The sequence below is a fragment of the Somniosus microcephalus genome, chromosome 5 (assembly GCF_052327205.1).
Source record: "Somniosus microcephalus isolate GS21.2 chromosome 5, FLI_Smic_1.0, whole genome shotgun sequence".
Lineage (NCBI taxonomy): Eukaryota > Metazoa > Chordata > Chondrichthyes > Squaliformes > Somniosidae > Somniosus > Somniosus microcephalus.
The window spans coordinates 219272350-219294814 of NC_140991.1; the positions used below are offsets into that span (position 1 = coordinate 219272350).

Genomic DNA, 22465 nt, shown 5'->3' on the forward strand with positions numbered 1-22465 from the left:
GTGAGAAATGAGGAACTGAGCAGGATCAAGGAGATTTGGGAGTCCAAGTACACAAATCATTCAAAGCCAGTAGACAGGTACAAAAAGGCGAATGAAATGTTGGCCTTTATATCAAGGGGGCTAGAATACAATGGGGAGCAAGTTATGCTTCAGTTGTATAGAGCCTTGGTCAGACACCATCTGGAGTACTGCGTTCAGTTTTGGGCACCGCACCTCAGGAATTATATATTGGCCTTGTAGAGGGTGCAGCGAAGATTCACCAGAGTGATACCAGGTCTTGGTTAAATTATGGGGACAGGTTGCACAAACCTAGCTTCTATTTCCTTGAGTATAGAAGATTGAGGGGTCATCTGATAGAAGTGTTTAAAATGTTAAAAGGATTTGATAAGGTAGATATGGAGAATCTATTTCTTATAGTGGATGAAATCAAGAACAAGGGGGCAAAATCTTTAAAATTACAGGCCATTCAGGAGTGAAATCAGAACTTTGTCACACAAAGGGTAGTAGAAATCTGGAACTCTCTCCCCAAAAGGCTGTGGTTACGAGGACAATTGGAGCTTTTAAGATTGAGATAGATAGATTGTTGTTAGGTATGGGTATCAAGAGATATGGAGCAAAGGTGGGAAAATGGAGCTGAGGTACAGATCAGGCATGATCTAACTGATTAGCAGAGAAGGCTCGAGGGGATAAATGGCCTTCTCCTGTTTCTAATGGGAATGGGAATCTTAACATAAATCATAATTATGCAGAGTACCCATAAACCCTCAGATGGGTGAAAGTAAATTTATACCACCCTTAGCTTCTCAATTATGAGCTCCCAGTACCACCTCAGCAACAAGATGGTTTCTCATTTATAGCCCAAGAAGTAACACATTCCTTTAGCGAGTGGGCAGCAGCAGATCCAGAGAAAGTAGAGTCGATGGCAGTGACCACACACCTTAATGGGAAGGCTGCTTGGATCACAGGAAACGTGCCTCTCTGATTTTAATGTTTTCAGTGGCAACAGTCCCACTCTCCACAATGCTGCTACTCTGCATCCTCCCCTTTGCTACCACTTGCCAAAGGACCCATATACATATGTATAAAAATAGCAAAATATTTTGCGCAGGTTTGTTTCTAAAATTATGGGTATGCCTGTGTAAATCTGAAACTGAACAATGATATGCACTGAAAACTTGCCATTAGAAACTCATTTTAAAGAAAGAGAAAAGAATATGACTTACTTGGCTGTACTCCTGAACTGTGGCAGCACTTAGCCCAGTTGCTGCCATATACGTGCTCCCAATAGTTTTGATCTTTTCTACTCCGCTGAATTTAGGCTTGGACAATAACTATAGGAAATAATAACATAATATTTTTGTGAACATCTAAATATTAATTTGGATAATCAGATTCCAAGTAAATAGTGTCTTGAACAACAGTGATGTGTATATATTTAGGGGGTTAACATGCTATGATTGTTTAACACAAGACAAAAACAAGAGATTGCTTTGATGTTGTACAAAATAAGCTAACAGACAAATACATTCAAAGTATTAAATTCAATTTAAAACCGATAGATTTATTCCAAAAAATGGAGAAATGCAGCAACAACACAACAGATTGTTTAAATGTTTATTATTTTTGAATTTTACTATCAACTGAAAGCAGGAAAATAGTGATTAAAGGTGACCAATGAAAGTGCTTCAAGGTTATTTTGAAAGCCAACCTGAGGGGCTGTTGAATCTCTATTATGGTCTGGGAGAAGCAAATTGAATAATGTACAAAAGATTTGAAGAAAAATGCATGCCTGATCTGGCAGAAAAAAGGGCAAAAGGAAAAGCAAAACAAATCACCAAGAACAGTTTTTGATGAATTTACTGTGCACTAAATGTGACGATGCACGCACATCACTCGTTGGATTTGCATTCATCCCAGAATCCAAAAAGCTTTAATTCCACATCAACGTAACTTGACTGTTATGATCAATACCTGAGCTAAATTTCAAAAGGTAGCCTGTTCTATTGCACAAGTGTGTTTATATTTCAAAATCTATGTTTGGAGAGAAAGTTAAAGGGAATTGAATCGCAGAGAGTAGAGAGATGTGTTTAGTATTTAATCATCTGTCTTATATCAATAAAACCACATTGGTTTAAAGCCTTAGGCCAGAATTTTCTTTACCTGGGCAGGTCAGGTGCAGGCGGTCGTCATTGCGGGTCATGACCCCATTCTTGCTTCCATCCCGCTGCTGAGATCGACTTTGCGCTAATGGGGCCTATTAAGCCAGCCCTGCTCGTTACCCGGCCCTCTTAAATGATAAATGATACAGACCTGATAACGTCATCGATGATGCGTTTTCAGCCGGGATATTTAAACGAGCCATGGCCACATTGCATTTGAAGGATTATCTAGGAGTGTGCAGCCACTGCACTGGAGGTTTTGATTGCTCCAAGCAGTTGGAGAGATGATTGCACAGAGGCAGAGGACTGCACACAGGTTCTCCGATGACTCCCTCCATATGCTTGTGGAAGGAGCCAGAGCACACAGGGAGGTCCTCTTCCCTTTGAATGGAAGAGACCTCCTTAGGAGACAAAAAGAGCCTGGCTCCAAATTGCAGAGGAGGTCAACAGAAGGGATGTGTTCAGGAGGACCTGGGTGCAGTGCCGGAAACGTTTTAATGATCGCATTAGGAAAGGTGAATGCAAAGCTGCACTCAACTTCATCCTGCTGTGCCTCTCATCACATCCTCATCACTCTGCTTTCCCAACCCTATTCCTGCACATCCTTACTCACACCAACATACCTTGCACAATCACCCATTCCTCTCTCTCTATCTACATTATCACATCCCCATCTTACTAGCCATCCCTAACACGCACCCTCATCCTAATGCAATCATACCAACTAACAGCATGCAAGGAGGCCACTTGGCATTGCCACCGTAATCCATCATAGTCTTCTTCTAAAGATGTAACCCATCCATTCCTTACACCCATTCCATCACTCTCACTCAGCCTTCTCTTCTTTCCCTCCTTGCAGGAAAAGAGAGCGCACAATAAGAGGGAGAGGGAGAGAACTGGAGGTGGGCCTCCATCATTTGCCACCCTCACAACGGCAGAGGAGGCTGCCTTGGAAGTATCGGGAGTGGCCGAGCAGCTGGAGGTGGGAGACGGAGAGAGGGGGACATCTCAGCAACCTGCTGACAGAATTACATACCATACGGCATACATCAGTCACTCATATGGGGACTGATATCATCAGCCACTGAATGGTCATCATGTGCATAATGGTATGTGTACCCATTCTTCATATGGCAAATCTAACTGATCTCTTTACTCTCCCATAGATCCATCAAGAGGCTCCCCTTCCAGGAGGAAGAGGAAGACAACTCCTCAGAGGAGCCTCCAGCCTCTGAGGGCGCAGCATCACCAGACATGAGCTCACCTAGCACCAGCACACAGACGCACACCTCGGTGGGTCCCATGCGAGATAGTGTTGTCACCGGGTCCGTCACAAGTCAAAAGTCAGCAAGAGCAGATGATGGAGACAGGGACAGCAGTGGAAGCTCCTACAGAAGGGTGCAGGATGCTCATAGCTCTGCTCAGCTGCATGCAGATGCTGAGCCTCAGGGGGCCATCCAGAAAGAGGGCGATCCTGGAGGTGCAGGAAGAAATGCAGGGGGCTCTGACAGGTTTTGCGACCGCGATGTCCATCTCCAACATGAGCACCACTGTGTAGCAGGCGATGGTAACTGTAGGCTCTTCCATGGATAGGATGGCCACCTGCATGGAGCAGCTAATGCACCACTCACAGGAGCACATGGTCTCTATGGAGAATAGATGGCTATCTATGGAGCATAGATGGCAGAGGCTCATAGACCTCCTGTCTAGGAGGGATGTTCCTATCTCTATGTTTCTATGTTTCTATGTTTCAGCATAGATGTGGGTCCTTATGGCCCCACTGATGTGCAGCAAGGTCCTCTCCAGCTCCTTGCTAGCAGGGAAGTATGGTTGGGCCATGAGAGGGATGATGGTGAGAGGGGAAATGGAAGTGTGGGCTCCTCTCAAAGCACTTATACTTCTCCCCTGTTGCCACCCCCTCAGTCAGAGTCCCAGATGGTTACTCGGATTGCGATGGCCGAGTCTACCCCTGCACAGTCGCAGGAGGAGCAGACTTTGGCGGGGCCATCACAGGCTCCAAAACCTAGAGGACATCCGCCAAAAGTGTCTATGTAGTCGCAGCAGGGAAGTGAGCTGGCTACCTCTACCTCTGCTGAAGCCACAGGGGTAGCACCATGTAGAAGCACGTGGAAGAGAAAGATGACACAAGTAGATTCACAAGGGTAGCCACTTGGGTTTTTTATTCAATGTTAATCTTAAGTTTCCGTTAATGTATTGTCAACCATAAAATCTTTATTTTCACCACTTTCCCGTCATGGACAAATTTGTGTACAGCTTTGGAAGTGGCTTATTGAGTTGCAGTGAATGGTGAGACTTAATGGTACCTCCAGCAATGGTGGTCAGTGTGAAAGAAATGGCTTGGTTATTGTAGGGATCCTTTATGGTGTTGCTGTGGGGTGGTGCCAACCTGGCGCAGCATGTGGCAGCCATATGGGTGGGTGTACTGCATAAAGTTAAGTAAATCTGGCCATGACGAGGCCATCCCCGGGCAGCAATGTGCTCGGGTGCTGGTGGGATCTGGCCCGCAGCTTCCTCCTTCTCTGAAGAGACTGTGCACTCAGTGCCTTGCTCTTCAAGCAGTGCTAATCCTTGCTGCTGCACTATATTGTGCAGGTGCAGCAGACCACAATGATTCTGGAGACCCTGGCTGGTGCATACTGAAGGGCTCCTCCAGATCTGTCAAGGCATCTGAAGCACATTTTAAGCATGCCTATTGTCTGCTCTATGACACATCTGGTGGAAATGTGGCTTTCACTGTGTCTCTCCTGGGCCTCAGTACTTGGCCTCCTCAAGGGTGTCATGAGCCATGTCTTCTGTGGATAGCCCTTGTCTCCAAGCAGCTAGCCGGAAAGTATGTTTGGAGGAGCGAAGAGCTGAGGGAGGGTGAACTGGCGAAGGAAGAAAGCGTCATGGCAGCTGCAATGGAATTTGGCACACACATGCATGATGATCTTCCTATGGTTGTAGACCAGCTGCACATTGAGGGAGTGGAAGCCCTTACGGTTGACAAAGACTCCTGGGTTATGATGGGGTGCCCTGATGGCCACAAGCATGCAGTCGATGATGCCCTGCACCCGTGGGAAGCCAGGCAGTGTGGCAAAGCTGAGCGCCCGCTCAGTAACACTGGCTTCATCAGTGGCAAAATTGATATAATTGGCTGACTTGTCAAAGAGGGCATCAGTGACCTGTGTGATGCATCTGTGGGCGCCGGACTGCAACATGCCGCAAATGTCTGCTGCAGATCCCTGGAAGAGCCTGAAGTGAAGAAGTTGAGGACACTGGTGACTTTGACAGCCACTGATAAGGCACATCCACCCACTCCTCTAGGCTGCAGGTCTTGCTCGAGCAATGTGCAAATGTCTGCGATGACATGGCGTGATAGCCTGAGCCTCCTTTGGCATGCTGCTCCGTCATGTTGAGAAAGCTCATGCTCTGCCTGTATACCCTAATTTGGGGGTATCGCCTCTGGTGCGGTGCAGCCCTGTGATGATGCCCTCTGTCCTGTACAGCATCAGGTGGTTGAGGAGAAGGTTGGTGGTGTTGTTGTTGGTGCTGATGGTGTTCCTGGTGCAGCTGGTGTTGGGGCTCATCCTGGTTCGATTCTGAGGAGACAAGGTGAGACAGTATAAACGGCACCCATGCTTATGGACTAGATGCCAGGTCAAGTAGAGATCAGAGGAGCAAGCTGTCAATGGTGTGATGAGTTGTACCAATGAGGTGAGACTGGATGGCAACTTTGTTGGAAACACTTGCAGCCTATAGAAAGTTAAATGTGTGCTGGGAATGCAATCAGCAACAGCTTCTGCCTGAGGAAAGTGATAAGCTGTGAGGTGGGAGCTTTTATAGTACATTTTATGTTGTCATCTAATCAGCTGGAGCAATGGCCACTCACCTCCCACCTCAGGCTGAAAGACATCGTTCCCGAGCTGCGTGAATCTCGTGAGAAGCCAGGGAAATTCGAAAGCTAGGTTGAAAAAGGTGCTTAAAAGTCTGACAACTACCTGTTAATGATTTGAATTAGGTTGCCCGCCTCAGCTGGTTGGGTCACTGCTGCACCGGCAAACGCACCCAAGGGAAATAGGCGTCGGGGCGGGATGATGGTGGGTTCCCGACCCGCTGCAACTTATTTCAAATTTCCCACCCGATCCGCCTCCAATTGCGCTTGCACGGGCTCCAGAAAATTCCGGCCTAAGCCTTAGTCTTGTAGGAGCACATATTCAGGCCACTTTTGAAGAGGAGAGTCATGAGGTAACACAATATATTCCATTAGCTGGGAATCTCTGTTACAATCTGTGGGTCTTGCTATCATTTACCTAGATATTGGGCAGAAAAAGAGGCACTCTGGATCCAGGTAAACAAGGTCTGCTTACGGGAATGGTCAGTGAAGCTGAATAACAACATCTTGTAATTAAATAGTGCCTTTAATGTAGAAAAATGTACAAAGGCACTTCACAGAAGTATAATTAGACAAAAACTGATACCGAACCATGGAAGGCGATATTAGGAGTAACTAAAAGCTTTGTCAAAGAGATAGGTTTTAAGGAGGGTCTTAAAGAAAAAGAGGTGGAGAGGTTTAGGGAGGGAATTCCAGAGCTTAGGCAGCTGAAGTTTGACCCCCAATGGTGGGGCAAAGGGAGTGGGGGATGCACAAGGGCCCAGAGTGTAGGAGGAATGCAGAGTTCTCACAGGGTTGAGCTCAGTGAGCACAGGGATGATGGGTGAGCAGTATTTGGTGCAGGTTAGGGCAGAAGTTTTGGATGAGCTGAAGTTTATGGAGGGTGGAGGATGGAAGGCTGGTCAGGAGAGCATTGGAATAATCGATTCTGGAGGTGACAAAGGCATGGATGAGGGTTTTGGCAGCAGATAAGCTGAAGCAGGGAAAGAGACGAGCGATATTACAGACATTTTTGTGATGGAGAGGAGATAGGGTCAGAAGCTCAACTTGGGGTCAAATAGGAGACTGAGATTGTGAAAGTCAGCTTCAGCCTGAGACAGTGGCAGGGAATGGGGATGGAATTGGTGTTGTGGGTAAGTGTGGCAGGTTCGAAGACGACGGTTTTGGTCTTCCCAATATTTAGCTGGAGAAAATTGTGGCTCATCTAGGACAGGATGTTGGTCAAGCAGTCTGGCAACACAGAAGCAGTGGAAGGGTCGAGAGAGGTGGTGGAGAAGTAAAGTTCGGTGTCATCAGTGTACATGTGAAACCGGACGCCATGTCTTCGGATGATGTCGCCGATGGGGGGCATGTAAATGAGGAATAGGATGTCTCCAAGGATAGATCTTTGTGGGACTCCAGAGGTAATGGTGTGGGGGTGGGAAGAAAATCCATTACTGGAGATGCTCTGATAAAGTTTGGATAAGAAAGAGTAGCACTGTCCCATTGAGCTGGACAATGGAAGAGAAGCGTTGGAGGAGGATAGTGTGATCAAAAATGTTAAAGGTTACAGAAAGGACGAGGAGGATAGTACGCTATGCTCACAGTCACAGAGGATATCAGTTTGTTTCAGTGCTTTGGCAGGGGTGGAAACCTGATTGTAGAGAATCAAACACTGAATTGTGGGAAAGATGGGCATGGATTTGGGAAGCAACAACATGTTCCTGGACTTTTGAGATGCAAGGGAGATTGGAGATAGGGCGGTAGTTTGTGAGGACAGAGGGCTTGAGGGTGGGTTTTTGAGGAGGAGATGGAAGCATTTACAATGGGGGCCAGGAAAGGAATGTGGGTGATCAGCAAATTAGTGAGAATGGGGATGAGAGAGCAGGAGGTATCTCTCATGGACAAGATGAGCTCGGAGACGGCATGGGGGGAGTAAGGAGACAAGCTAGACAAAGAGCTGGTTCAGGGTTCGGACTTGGGAAGCAGTGTTAAGTAGGGCGGACCGGTGAGAAATCCGTCGGGCATCCTGCCCCCAACACTATTTGCATGCAGTTGGCAGGAGTGGCCAGTAGAAATCCCCATGGAAGCAGACAGAAGGAAATCTCAGTCGAGGCTGTGAGGCTGCAGTAGGCCTCATCGCCCACATTTTTCATCATTCTCCTCTGTGATTCCATCCAATTTCGGATGGGATTGCGGTTGGTGAATGCCGGCCACAGTTATTTTGTACTTGTCTCTAAATTTACTACAGTACTATATTCTTCTTTGTCGTTAAAAGTGAAAATGTGAATGAAAAAAAATGGTTTATGTGAAGAAATTTACAATGCAGTAAGTTAGATTATTGCACTTTTTCCATCAAGGGCTGTCAGTCATCTGAATACTGAGAAGTGGTTCCCCTGCATTTGGAAAGATCACATCATCATATCTACAGGCTAACAAATGGCTATGTTGCTGTACACTTACATCATCAAAGTCAGCAATAATTTCATTCAGTAATCGGAGACATTCCAATCCTTCTTTATTTACATCTGACTCTGTGTAGAATTCTTTGAAATCTGGGATGGATGCAAACATGACACAGACACATTCGTATGACTGATGGTAAAGGTCCTGCCAAGCAAATGAGAGATGTAACATTAGAAATGTGCAGGCTTATTCTTTTCCATTGAAAGTTTAAATCCAGCATTCAATCCACACATTTTCCAAGTCTAATTACAATCATGCATTTTTTCTGATATTTGGAAGAATTGAAAAGACTATGAGGGCAAAATTCCCCTTGATAACCGTGCCTCCTGCAAATTCTGCGGGAGGTTAGCGGCGGCGCTACTGGGTATCACCCCGATTTTCTGCGCCCAGAGATCATTTGCCTGGTAATGTGGAAACACCCATAAATGGCGAAAACCCAGTATAACTGGGTCCTACCATTTTCTTGGGAATTCCAACAGAGATACAAAAGGAGGCCCATTGAGCCCCAGCAGAATTTATGGGACATAGCATTTTGGAGTCCCATTGATGGGAACAGATTTGGACCCTGAAACATGATTACATATAATCGGTAAAGTTTACACATGAATATTACATTCTTCTGTGTGCTATTTTAAGGCAGGCATTAACCATTTTATGAGTATATTAAGCATTTCTACCTGAACTTCATCAATCAGAAAATATAACTGACACAGCCAAAAGAATTTAGGATCTCTTTTATGATGCACTAGCCTTAGTGCAACTAGGTAGAAAAACTAAGGTGTTGTGAATTCCATTCAAGTATAGAATCAAGCGTAATAATTCTAAAATCGATTAACATGTCTTGGGCAAAAAAGAATTAATAGAAATTAAATGATAAAGCTTCTAAAACCTTGTTGCATAATTACATTTTGGGATTTTTTTTAACTATGTATTTTCATTGGGTTCAGCTTCACACTCCATAAGTGAGTACTTGAACCCCATGATCATTACCTAACATTTAGGTAAGTGATGTGAGCGCAGGGGTCCAACAGAGATAAGAACATAAGAATTAGGAGCAGGAGTCAGCCATACGGCCCCTCGAGCCTGCTCCTCCAATCAGTAAGACCATGGCTGACCTTCGAACTCAACTCCACTTTCCTGCCCTATCCCCATATTCCTTGATTCTACAAGAGTCCAAAAATCTATCTATCTCAGCCTTGAATATACTCAACAACTGAGCATCCACAGCCCTTTGGGGCAGAGAATTCCAATGATTCACAACCCTCTGAGTGAAGAAATTTCTCCTCATCTCAGTCTTAAAAGGTCGACCACTTATCCTGAGACTATGCCCCCTAGTTCCAGATTCTCCAGCCATGGGAAACAATCTCTCAGCATTTATCCTGCCAATCCCCCTCAGAATCTTATATGTTTCAATGAGATCACCTCTCATTCTTCTGCACTCCAGGGAGTATAGGCCCAATCTACTCAATCTCTCCTCAAAGGTCAACCCTCTTATCCCAGGAATCAATCTAGTGAACCTTCATTGCACGCCTCTAAGGCAAGTATATCCTTCCTCAGATAAGGAGACCAAAACTGTGCACCGTACTCCAGGTGTGGTCTCACCAAAGCCCTGTACAATTGTAGCAAGACTTCCTTACTCGTGTACTCCAATCCCCTTGCAATAAAGGCCAACATGCCATTTGCCTTCCAAATTGCTTGCTGTACCTGCATGCTAACTTTGTGTTTCCTGTACAAGGACACCTAAATTTCTCTCAATACCAACATTTAATAGTTTCTCACCATTTAAAAAATATTCTGTTTTTCTATTCTTCCTACCAAAGTGAATAACCTCACATTTCCCCATACAGGAAACTTTGTGCTATCCGGAGGTGAGCTATCCGGCAATCTGGAGCCACTGGCAAAAATCAGCAGCCGTTTTTTATTCTTTTTGTTTGTTTTTTTTGCTTTGTTTGAACAGTCAAGCTGTGCAAGGTCTGTAGCTATAGCAACAGCTTCAGCTACAGAGCTTTAGGGCCACACCCGAGTGTTTAGAAGCTGTTGCTAAGCAACAGTGTTTGTTGTCAAATACGGAGATAAGAATCTCCGTATCTCTCAACATTAACTCTGGAGAGTACGGCACTTTTTAGGCAACGGCAGCAGCTCGGTCCCGTGGGTGCCGGATAGCACAAAGTTTCCTGTATTATACTCCATCTGCCACCTTACTTGCCCACTCACTTAACCTGTCTATATCCCTTTGCAGGCTCTTTGGGTCCTCCTCCCAGCTTACTTTCCCACCTAGCTTTGAATCATCAGCAAACTTGGATACATTGCAATCGGTCCCTTCATCTAAGTCATTAATATAGATTGTAAATAGCTGAGGCCCAAGCACTGATTCTTGCGGCACCCCACTAGTTACAGCCTGTCAATCTGAAAATGACCCGTTTATCCCTACTCTCTGTTTTCTGTCCGTTAGCCAATCCTTTATCTACTCTAATACGTTACCCTTTTATGTGGCACCTTATCGAATCCCTTATCCTTGTACTCTAGTTTAATGCATATAATATTTGCTGCCATGAGACCTCCTCAACTTCAGAAAGATGGAAAAGTAAACACACTATCAGGCAATGGCTTAAGCTATAAACTGCTGGACTGACTTACTAAGCAGTACACAGTTAAATGAACAGTATTAAATACAAACAGTGGGTTTATAGTACAGTAATTACAAATTTTGCTACACTCCTCAAAATCTTGAAAATAACAAAGATGCATTCTGCATTATTGGTCACTTATGTCTTCAATACCATAGACTCTCTGGCCTGACCTATTGTTGTTGGCTTCAGAATGACTGCTAACTAGGAGAAAGTTAGCCACAGATATACTAGTCAAAGTAGTTTCAAAATACACAAAAATAAACAATATTAAAAAATATATTTTTCATAACTACATTAGGTGGTCAGCCACTCACAGAATTCAAGTCAGTGTTTGCCAGCACAAATAGAGTTGTCACTTACAGTAAGGTTCAAAGACATCTCTCAGCCTGTTTGTCTGTACCTGACCAAGGTATCAAGCTGATCAAATGGAACAGAATGGCACCCAAGCATATCAGTGATAGGAAGTGCTTCATAGGAATAATGAAGCAAATTTTCCTCTTCCTGTGGCTGAATGTATTGAATTGCCTGGGTGCAGTGCATAGAGGAAAATTGGGCAAGGAGGTTTGCATACTCACAAGGGAGCCTATCAATCTGGTGAGCCCCATTTTGGGCAAGCGATCCTCTCTGTCCAATTTTCCTCTATGCAATATGTCTAGGCAAAACAATACGTTCAGGTGCAGCAACAGGAAAATAAACCCCAGTGTCTTTAAAGTGACCTTTTATGTACCAGATGGTAATGTGTATTCCCTGCAGCTTGAAGAAGAAGCTAACTGCATCCGATATTTAAAGTAATTGCCAGAGTTTTGTGCACAGATGCAGCACATCTAACTGAGGCAGTGATACTTGCATTTGATGGCTGTGGGAAGCCCCTCTCCCCCATGTAAAGGGTAAGTGTGGCTCTTTTAGTCTTGGTTGCAGCCCACCTAGAAAAAGGTACTCTGAAGATAGAAAAGACCCATGAGGAAGGCCATGGCAAAGCACTTCAGCTACTCTTCCCTAGTAAGTGGCTCAAGAATCTTATGTGTGATACTTGAGTTAAGACCTGCTGTAGGGCAGAACACAATAGATGAAGGGACGGACATATCTGCTATGTAGCACCAGATGCAATGCAATTCCTGCTAAGGTTTGCTTTAGGCATTGTATGGGATTTTTGAGCGTGAACCACCTTTTACTTTATTTGTACTATTATATTACTAAAAAGTGCTGGGATTTGTCTGCAGAATTACAGACAGCAACAGTTTGTGCGTGTCAATATTCCACCATGTTGGTTGTGGTGTTTTCTGGGCTTTAGCTGTCTGGCATGGCCTGAAGTTTTCAAAAATTCGACGGTTTTACTGAAAGTTTTTTCATTTTTACATGAAACATATGGTGGATGATGCAATTACGCCATTGTGTGCTCAACAACTTAATGGCCCTGAAATTGCGGTGTCTGTGACAGAATACTCTCAGTGTACACCATCGTATTCTCTTTAAAAGGCTCCGCAAGTTTTGGATTTCCACATGCGCTTGCAGTACGCCTTGACAGATCATCCGAACTGCCTGAAAAATGAGTATTGCTGGTGCAGAGTTGGGCTATTTGCCCAAAAACTGCACAGCAATTGCCCACACAACTCTTACAGCTGGTAAAAGGAGGCATAGGGCCTGCTTGCATCAACGTAAGGGTATATATATTGCTTAAATAAAACATTTAAAGATCCAAAATTATGCACATACACATTAAATTAGTTCATGCAAATATTGACCCAGATTTCAAAGGTTGAAATAATTAATCAAAAAATTAAATTTTTATTGAGGTTGGTGCAATGAAGGAATTCATGAATAAAATTGCAATTCAATACATTGTATAATTATTAGAATTCTGTACATTGTATAATTATTTGGGGATTCCATTGCATATCATTAGGGGATTCCCTTCATAAATGATTGCAATGGAATCCTCCATTGTCATCGGAGGACCGGGCCCACTTGATCCCAGGGACGCTTCCAAAATGCCTGTATCTCTGGGATCTATGGGCCTTTACGTTTCCGTCCGCCTGGAGGCCTGAGGCCACAACTCTTTGCAACCTGATCGCCAACAGGTAATTTCAGAATTGTTTCGCAGGTTGGAGGCGTACTCTGGAGGTACGCTTCCGACCGCAAGTTCTAGGCCAATATGTACCAAAAGAATCTTTAAAATTGACTTGGATTTTCAATCCAAAATTGCTTTACTAATAATCACTATTGCCATTTCCTACACACGTGCATCAATCCAGTGCTGCAGACAGGCTAGTATCTAAAAAATGTACATGAAACGTGATGTATTAGAAAACAATTAAATTTTATGTGTATTTATTAATCCTATAAAAGCAGTGTAAGTTTTGAAAATAAGTAATATGCAAAAAAAGTCCAATAAGACTGTAAATTAGCAACTGGACTGACTGCAGCACTGGATTGATGCACTGTGTGTAGAAAATGGCAATAGTGATTATTAGTAAAACAATTTTGGATTGAAAATCCAAGTCAATTTTAATGATTCTTTTGGTACATATTAAGTTGTTGAGCACAGAATGGCATAATTGCAATACCCACTATATGTTTCACATAAGAATGAAAAAGATTTCAGTAAAATAGTAGAATTCCATTTTCTGTCTGCTGCCGCACAAGAATCTCACCAGGACTCCATGTGAAGTTTTCTGTTAAAGCTAGTACTGGTGGGAATCCTTTAGACCAACAAGACTGATGAACTAAATAGTGGCTGGAAATGTATATAGACTCATAACAGAAACCATTGATTTTTTTTGTTGAAGACTGAAAAAACACTTACTTCATTTTTCCAGTTTTGAGCCAGGAAATGTTCAGCCACGTGAGCAGGAAGCACATTTTCTAGCAACACTCTGTTGAGGTTTTCCATGGTTTCTATCTCCTCACATTCTCTTTTGAATTTGTTCTTCCACAGGAAGTCTAACCTACAGTAATATTCATTCTGTTACAAGAGGACACAGAGGTAAAGAAACAATAGACAACTTATCATCTGACCGAATTACACAAGATAGTAAAAAGATTCTAAGGCAAATGGAATGCATGTTAACACACATCAGTTTATAATATGAATGCACTGATGGTATAAAATCAGTGGTAGATGTCACAGTAAAACTCTCAAAGTCTCAACTTGCAACTGTACAGCGCTCCTTACATGCAGGAAGATGTCTCAGAGCACTTTACAATAAAGTTCCAAGGGATACCGTACACACCAAGCATGAGAAAAGAGGGAAAAGGGCAAAGAAGGTTTTGAGGAGTTTTTTGAAAGTTGGGAGAGGAGGGGCAAGGCAGAGGGAACTGGGTAAAGAGTCCCAGAGGGCTGGAGCACAGAGGGAGAAATTGGCTAGTGCCTATCAACGGGCACAAATCGGGCAGCGCTACTGCAACGCATGCCCGAAGAAGTTAGCCCAAGGATCACCAAAAATTGGTCCTCAAGCCTCATTACCATGAAACTGCTGAGATGGGGGCGCCAAGCAGGTGCTCTAATGCAGCTCGTTGGTTGGGCCAAATGCAAAATCAGCTAGCTCGGGTGCCTGCAACGGTCGCCGTGTAAAACCTGTGGGGTGAGAGGCAAACAGGAGGGGGCTAGGTTTTGCGTCTGTTTTACGCCCGAAAAATGGGCAGAATGCATACCAATTCCTACCATATAGTGGCCAACTCCCAACTTTCAATCTAATATCTAAATATTAATCTTTATGTCCAGAAGCTGAGTAAATACAAAGAATCTCCAAGTAACAATACTTAAAAAATTTACATTTTAATCTACATTTAGAGTTCTGAAATTAATAAAAAATAATTTGGACTAAAATTGATCTTAAAAAGAGTTATTTTCACATATGGTACCTTCAGTTGAATATAATTTCATGGTGAGTTTGTAGTGTGAAGATTTATGTTAGAAACACTACAAGCCCATATTTTGTTAAGAGATTAATTACCACGTTCTATAAATTCAATTAGCTACAATTATCAACTGAGGATTACCCTTAAGAATTACACCAAGGGCCTCAAAAATTGTAGTATTATACAAGCTCAAGGGGTCCAGTTAAAATTCTTCTAGCTGTTTTTCTTCTCCACTTGAGTCACTGTTACTAACAGAGAGCTCTGCAGTAGCAGATTGTGCTGTTAGATGGCACGAATACACGCTTGACTCATATCAAAAGTAAAACAGCCCTTTATAAAGGGTGTTTTAAAAAATACATTATTGGTGAGGTTTAGTGCTCCACTTTTGCATATATCAATGAAGCACTCCAAGGTCACATGTGATACAGCCAGATGTCAGGTCAAAATCCTTTGACTACACCACAGGTATGTGCTTTAATCTTCCACTTCAAAATAAAAGAATCCCAATACACCAGTGTGAATTTTCCCACTTCAGCCATTGTCTTTAAGTAAGATGGTCAATTAATGCTGAATTATTGATGATGTGTCTGCATAGGAACTGGGTTAAGTGAGCCCAAACTGTTTTCAGGCAACTTTAAAACAATCTTCCTTTCTTCCCTGAAGGCAATGATTCCTTATTGCTTATGGTTCTACAGACACCCATCACCAGACATCAAATGGGTTACTATACTTTGTCAGAAATATGTTTGACAATGTGGAAGATGCATTGACTGTCATTAACAAAGTCCACATTGATAGAACTCAGTTGGTATTGGGCCATATATCAAAGGCAAAAGCGAGGAATGGTTTAGTGTGAAGATTTGGCATGCAATCACTGAACGGAAAAGGCCAAGCTCAAAATTCTTAACGTATTTGATCCAGATGATATATAGCGGAATAAAGAAGAATTCAAACAAAAAGACAAGGCAGTTAAATGCTCAGCATGTAAAGACAAAGGAAACAGCATCGACAAACAAGCTCAAGAGGCAGAAATGGCTGCAGCGAGGGGCGATATGAGGGCATTCGATCAGATCACAAAGAAACTTGCAAGACACTTTAAACAGCATGACGAAGATCCTGTCACAAACAAGCATGATTTACCTATCACCAAACCAGAAGATATAAAGTGGTGGGCAGAGCACTGTCCACAAAATCTTCAACATAGGAATAGGAGTAGGCCATTCAGCCCCTCAAGCTTGTTCTGCCATTCAATTAAACATGGCAGATCTGTATCTTAACTCCATTAACCTGCCTTGCTTCCATATCCTTTAATCAGTCCACTTCTGAAGAGTAGGATTGACTTTAACTGAAGATAGCTGAATTGGATATCAATTGTGATGAAATTACATTGTATGAGCTAAGATCTGATATAGCTAACTTAAAGAACAAGAAGTCACTTGGACAACATCAAATTTGTGTAGAATTACTTAAATAAAGTGCAGATGAAAGCCTGATTACCATCCTACGTTTATTTAATTAGTGTGGGAAATAGAAATTACACCAAAAATTTGGATAAAAGGAATCAGTGTCAAACTTCCCAAGAAGGGGGACAGAAGTGATTGTAACAACCGGGATAATATTATGTTACTCTCTGACTCTTCTGTACCATTATCCTCAATAGAATTAGGGTGGCCATTACGTAAGAAAGTCATCATTAAAATTCTGTATCAAGAAGCGCAGTGTGCAGTGAGAACAAGCAATGAATAATCCAATGGTTCGATATATACTGGTGACAGACAAGGTTGCATCTTGTTCCCTATACGTTTTGGTAGATGTTTTGATGAGACAGTCACCTAGCATCAAATCAGACATTGCATGGACCAGTGGAGAACTTGGAGACCTAGGGCTAACTGGCAAAAAGTTGCATTAAGATGGTGGCCGCCGCTCATTCACCTGCTGGTGGCAGGTTCCGCGGCGTCCTCCATTATCAAAGGCCCGGCAGCACTGCCGATAACATCCATCGCCCAGCAAATTAAAATGAAGGCGGTGATGTCAGGTCGGCGTGCAACGCTGACTTAACATCACCACAGCGAACTTGGGCCTTTGCGCTGAGTTCAGCGGTGGGTCCTAAGCTTGCCATGTAAACCTAGCGTGCAGCAGACTGACAGGCGCTGTCAATACCTCTTAAAGGGACACACACATCTTTCAGGCAAGTGTGCATTTAAGCTTTTAGACTGTTTTTTTTAATTTTATTGAAGCAGTGACTTGCTGAAATACATGTTAAAAGTTTTTTGTGTGTGTAGGGAGTGCTGCTGGATGCGTGCAAAGCCGCAGATGGTAAAGGAAGGCCTCTGAGAAGACAAAAAAATGCTGGAAATACTCAGCAGGCCAGGCAACATCACTGGAGAGAGAAACAGAGTTCACGTCTCAGGTCAAGATGCTGCCTGACCTGCTGAGTATATTTTATGCTGTCATTTCAGATTTACAGCATCTACTCACAGAAAGAAGAGGAAAACGCAGAAGATGAAGACGCAGAAGAGGAAGAGGCTGAAGAAGAGGCAACAGAAGAGGAGGAAGCAGAAGGAAGGTTGCAACCCAGACAGCTCCTTTCTGGCTGGGATATCCGGGATGGAATCATCTGCCTGCGGTACCAATGACCACAACCCCAATTCCCCTTTCACCATTTGTCCCACACCTTACCTTCCCTCTGTTACTGACCATCACAGCATCCTCTTGGCCACAATGCTGAAATAAAAGCTGCCACAAAGCAAATTTTCCAATCCAACTTTATACATCCATCCTCCAATATGACATCAAGAAATCAACTTATCACTCTTATGCATTCTCTTAGTGACTGTCTTGTGTGTGCCTTTGCCTATCCTACTGATGTCACGCAGTGCTACCCCAGTGGCTGCAGCATGGCTGGTGGAAAGCTGCTGGCCTAGAAATTGAGTTTGCGCTGCGCCAGGGCTTTAGCGCCGGAAGTTAGCGCCGGCGCTAAAGCCCTTTGCGCGCGCCAAAAATTCAGTAGCGCCGCGCCCAAACGGCTGCCGGCGCTACTGAAGGGTTTTAGCGCCTGAAAACTGGCGCAACGCACCGCATTGCGGCGCTATTCCGGCGCTGCGGCACCCGCTGCGGTGCGGCAGGCTCGGGAAGTGCAGGCCTCCTCCTTCCGTTAAGGAGGAGCTGCCTGCACCCGGCCGCGGCCCGCGCAAATCTCATCAAAAATGAGCCCGGCACCTCGGACAAGTGCCGGGCTTGCATCTGTTCCGGGGGGGGGGGGGGCGGAGAAGTCCGGGGAGGGAGCTGCGGGCAGGCGGCCGGCGGGAAAGCGGCCGGCCGCCGCGCCTCCTTAAAGTGCCGGCGCAGACTCCGGCAACACTCGTTTGCCGGAGTCTTAGTTGCGGCTGCCACTGGCGAGGCGGCCGCAACTGAATTTCGGCTTGGGGCCGGGTTACCACGGCAACCGGGACGCTGCGCACACCGATGACGTCATCGGTGCCGGCGCAGCGCTACCGGTCTACCGCCGCGGAAGGGCGCCAGGCAATTTAGGAACCGGCGCCAATTGCAGCGCTAGGCCCTCTAGCGCCGCAAAATCGGTGCTAAGGGCACTGAATTTCTAGGCCGCTGACTTTCACTGGGGGACACTTCAAATGACCCTGCTGGTCGACCTTGAGGAGCTGGAGGCTGGGAGTGTGAAATCAAATGAAGGTGTTTCTTCTTCTTCGCCCTCCTCTTCATCTTCTTGGCCCTCCTCTTCATCTTCTTGGCCAACCACTGGCTGGCTGGCTGCATTTCTTGGGTGTGTGAAATAAGGAAGGCAAAAGGGTGTAGTTGTGATGAGGGGAGGGCAGGAAAGCAAGAGGTGCATGCAAGAAGGAGGATAATGTATGAGGATACCAGCATCTTGTATCCTTTCTGCCCCGCCACTGACCAAGGGCTCAGCCATACTCCTGCCAAGAATGGCCTGCACTGTCTCCTCCAAGGGGGTGAGGTGAGGCTAGGAATAGGAAGCGTGCTTCGTGATTGGTACAGATTGTTGGTAGGTCCGTGATTTGGTGGGGGAGGGGGGGAAAGTCGTGCATTGAGCAATGTGTGAGGCTAGCTGGAGTGCTGCGTGTGAGACCCTGGGTGCCCCTTCCCTGTCTTGCTGAGCCATTTGTGTTAGTGCTTGTTGTGTATGTACCTTTAAGAGAATAACTGGTCTCAGACTGCAATACCGGCAGTGACCACCCCTGTATAAAAGGCGCTAGAGAGCCTCTGTTTTGTTAGATTCGTTTATGCCTTTCACCAGTAAAGTTCTGTTTGTTTCTCTCCTGCTAGTCCGTGTCTCAATCATTCATGGACTTAACATTGGCGACGAGGTAGAAAGAACTTACCTGCAACTCCGCAGCAGCTCCGACGACGTTGAAGGTCGGAAGAAAAAAAAAAGAGTCCATTGAAACTCGAGGAACGGGCGTCGACCGTCAATCATCGGGTTCAAGGCTTTGCAGGAGCGACTTTCCAGAGCCAGGCTGGGTTCCTCGGTCCGTGGTTTCCCAGCTAATCGGGCTGGTGGCAGGTAGTGCTCTGATCCTTCCTGGGCTGCAACGGGGCCGGGCAGCGAGTCGGGAAGCAAGGAGAGAGAGAGAGGGTGGAGCATACAGGGCGCGGCCGGTGTTTCGAAGCTGGGCAGCGTTCGGACCTCAGAAGAGAGAGGGGAGTGTTCCAGAGGGTCCGCTCCACGACAGGAAGATAATAAAAGAAAACGAATTAATATTTAACGCGCAGGAAACCGTGGAAAGCAGCGCTAACAACAGCGGGGAAGAAGGAAAAGCGCGGGAGGCGCCATTTTGTTAAATCGGAGAAGAAGGCAAAGCGCAGGAGGCGCCATTTTAGATTTGCAAGATGCCGAAGACTGGCTGTATCACTGCTTTTGATAATACATTAGAGGACTGGACCACGTATGTGGAAAGAGTAGAGGTATATTTCGAGGCAAACGATATAGCGGAGGGGAAAAAGGCATCGGTATTGTTAAACTTAATGGGCGCTAGAACGTACAGCCTATTGCGGGACCTGATTACTCCAGTCAAACCGAAGGCGAAGAGTTTTAACGAAATTGTTGCTGTTCTACAGGAGCACTTAAACCCTGCACCGCTGTTGATAGCAGAAAGATTTAAATTCCACAGGAGAACTCAGCACAAAGATGAGAGCAATGCTGAGTATCTTACGGAACTACGCAAGCTATCAAAGCACTGCCAGTTCGGAGCAGGACTGGCAGATACCCTATGGGACAAATTTGTCTGTGGACTCCTGAGTGAAGGAACACAGAAGAAGTTACTCGCAGAAAAAGAGCTGACGCTAGATAAGGCTTTCAGCGTGGCAGTATCGTATGAAGCAGCAGCCAGGGGAGCTGCAGAAATTCAACAAAAACCACAGGAATACAGCACCCATGAAATGACACGGGGATTTGCAAAACGTTATCGCTGCGGCAGAACTAACCATGACCAGAAGGACTGCTGGTCCAAAGACAAAATATGCAGACAATGCGGGAAGATTGGACACATTGCACGAATTTGCAGGTCTGGGAAGAAGACCAGCGACAACAAAAAGGCTACTAAGGAACCGTACAAGAAAGTACAAAAGATGACGGACAGTAGTTCCGAAGACCAGATGAGCGATAGTGAATCCGAGAACAGGAGATTAAGCTGTCTCAAACTTCACAATGTAATCGCAAAAGAGGATCACCGAACCATTTGGGTCACCCTCACGATAGCAGGGTCACAAGTTAAAATGGAATTGGATACAGGATCAGCGCTAACTGTCATGAATCGACGAGACTATGAGCGGCTATTTTCACACATACCCTTGAGAGAGACATCCATCATCTTGACGACGTATACGGGGCAAAAAGTATACCCCAGAGGAAAAATAAGGGTGCCTGTCGAATACAATGGCAAGAAAATACGGAAATTGTATCTCTACATACTGCCAAATGGTGGACCACCGTTATTGGGACGGGAATGGATCAGGAAGATAAACTTAGATTGGCATTCCATTCATGCAATGACGGTGGACGGTAAAAAAGATGAAGACGTCACTCCTGGACGATTGTCAACAATCTTAGCTAACGCCAAAGAGGTATTTCAACAAGAACTGGGCACGCTTAAAGGCGTAACCGCCTCGTTAAAAATAGAAGAGAATGCAGTTCCCAAGTTTTTCAAAGCGAGACCGGTACCATATGCAATTCGTCCAGCCGTCGAGGCAGAGCTGGAGAATCTGGAGAAGGCGGGCGTGTTGTCTAAGGTCAACTGGAGCGAGTGGGCGACACCCATTGTTCCTGTCATGAAAAAAACATTAAGCAATAAGTCCGGAGAGCCAAGGAAGATTTGCATCTGTGGAGATTTCAAGGTGACGGTGAACCCTGTCCTTCACACAGTACAATATCCTCTTCCAAGGATAGAAGACATCTTTGCCTCACTGTCTGGAGGGAAGCGTTTTACAAAAATTGACCTAGCACAAGCATATTTGCAGATGGAGGTTGAAGAGTCCTCTAGGAAGTATCTCACGATAAACACTCACAAAGGTCTTTACCAATATCATCGATTGGTATTCGGAGTAGCATCGGCTCCGGCGATATGGCAAAGAGCGATGGAACAAGTCCTGCAAGGGATTCCGGGGACTCAGTGTTACTTGGACGACATCCTTGGAACAGGTGAAGATGACAGTGAACACCTTAACAACCTAGAACAGGTGCTCACTAGACTACGGGAACATGGGCTGCGAGCCAACCGCCCCAAGTGCGAATTTTTAAAGAAACAGATATCGTATTGTGGCCACGTGGTTGATGAAGAGGGGTTACATAAGTCCCCTGACAAAATTGAAGCGGTTGTTAAGGCCCCAGCGCCTGAAAATGTGTCGCAACTGAGGTCATTCCTCGGGTTGGTGAATTACTATCATAAGTTTTTGCCGAATTTGTCGACAATTCTGCATCCACTGAACGCCCTGCTACGAACGGGGGTAGCATGGAAGTGGAGCGATGATTGTAAACGTGCTTTTCAGAAGAGTAAGGACTTAATCACTTCGAAGGAAGTATTGGCTCACTACAACCCAGCACTGCCAATCAGGCTGGCGTGTGATGCGTCTCCCTACGGCATTGGGGCGGTACCGTCACATAAATTCCTTAATGGTTTGGAGAGGCCGATAGCTTTTGCGTCACGCTCGTTAACTTCTGCCGAGCGTAACTACGCCCAGATTGACAGAGAGGCCCTCAGCCTAGTGTGGGGGGTGAAGAAGTTCAATCACTATCTGCACGGTCAAAAATTTACTCTACTAACCGATCATCAACCTCCTGTCTCCATTTTCAACCCTCAGAAGGGCGTACCGATAATGACAGCACAACGGCTGCAGAGATGGTCCCTTTTCCTAGGGGCACACCAATATGACATCGAGTACAGGGGAACTAAACAGCATGGAAATGCTGATGGATTGTCACGTCTACCGTTGCCGATGGTGGGAGA

At 45.1% G+C, this 22465-nt stretch overlaps 1 protein-coding gene across 5 annotated transcripts in view; it reads right to left on the reverse strand.

The window, feature by feature from the left end:
* The window catches only part of adcy2b (adenylate cyclase 2b (brain)), a 779528-nt gene that overhangs the window by 59610 nt on the left and 697453 nt on the right, over positions 1-22465 (reverse strand). For all 5 annotated transcript variants that reach the window (XM_085988701.1, XM_085988702.1, XM_085988703.1 and 2 more), the window contains 3 exons: positions 13933-14091; positions 8497-8643; positions 1224-1331 (listed from right to left, as the gene is read on the reverse strand). In XM_085988701.1, coding sequence (XP_085844827.1) covers positions 1224-1331; positions 8497-8643; positions 13933-14091 — 414 coding nt within the window. The remainder of the gene's footprint in view (positions 1-1223; positions 1332-8496; positions 8644-13932; positions 14092-22465) is intronic.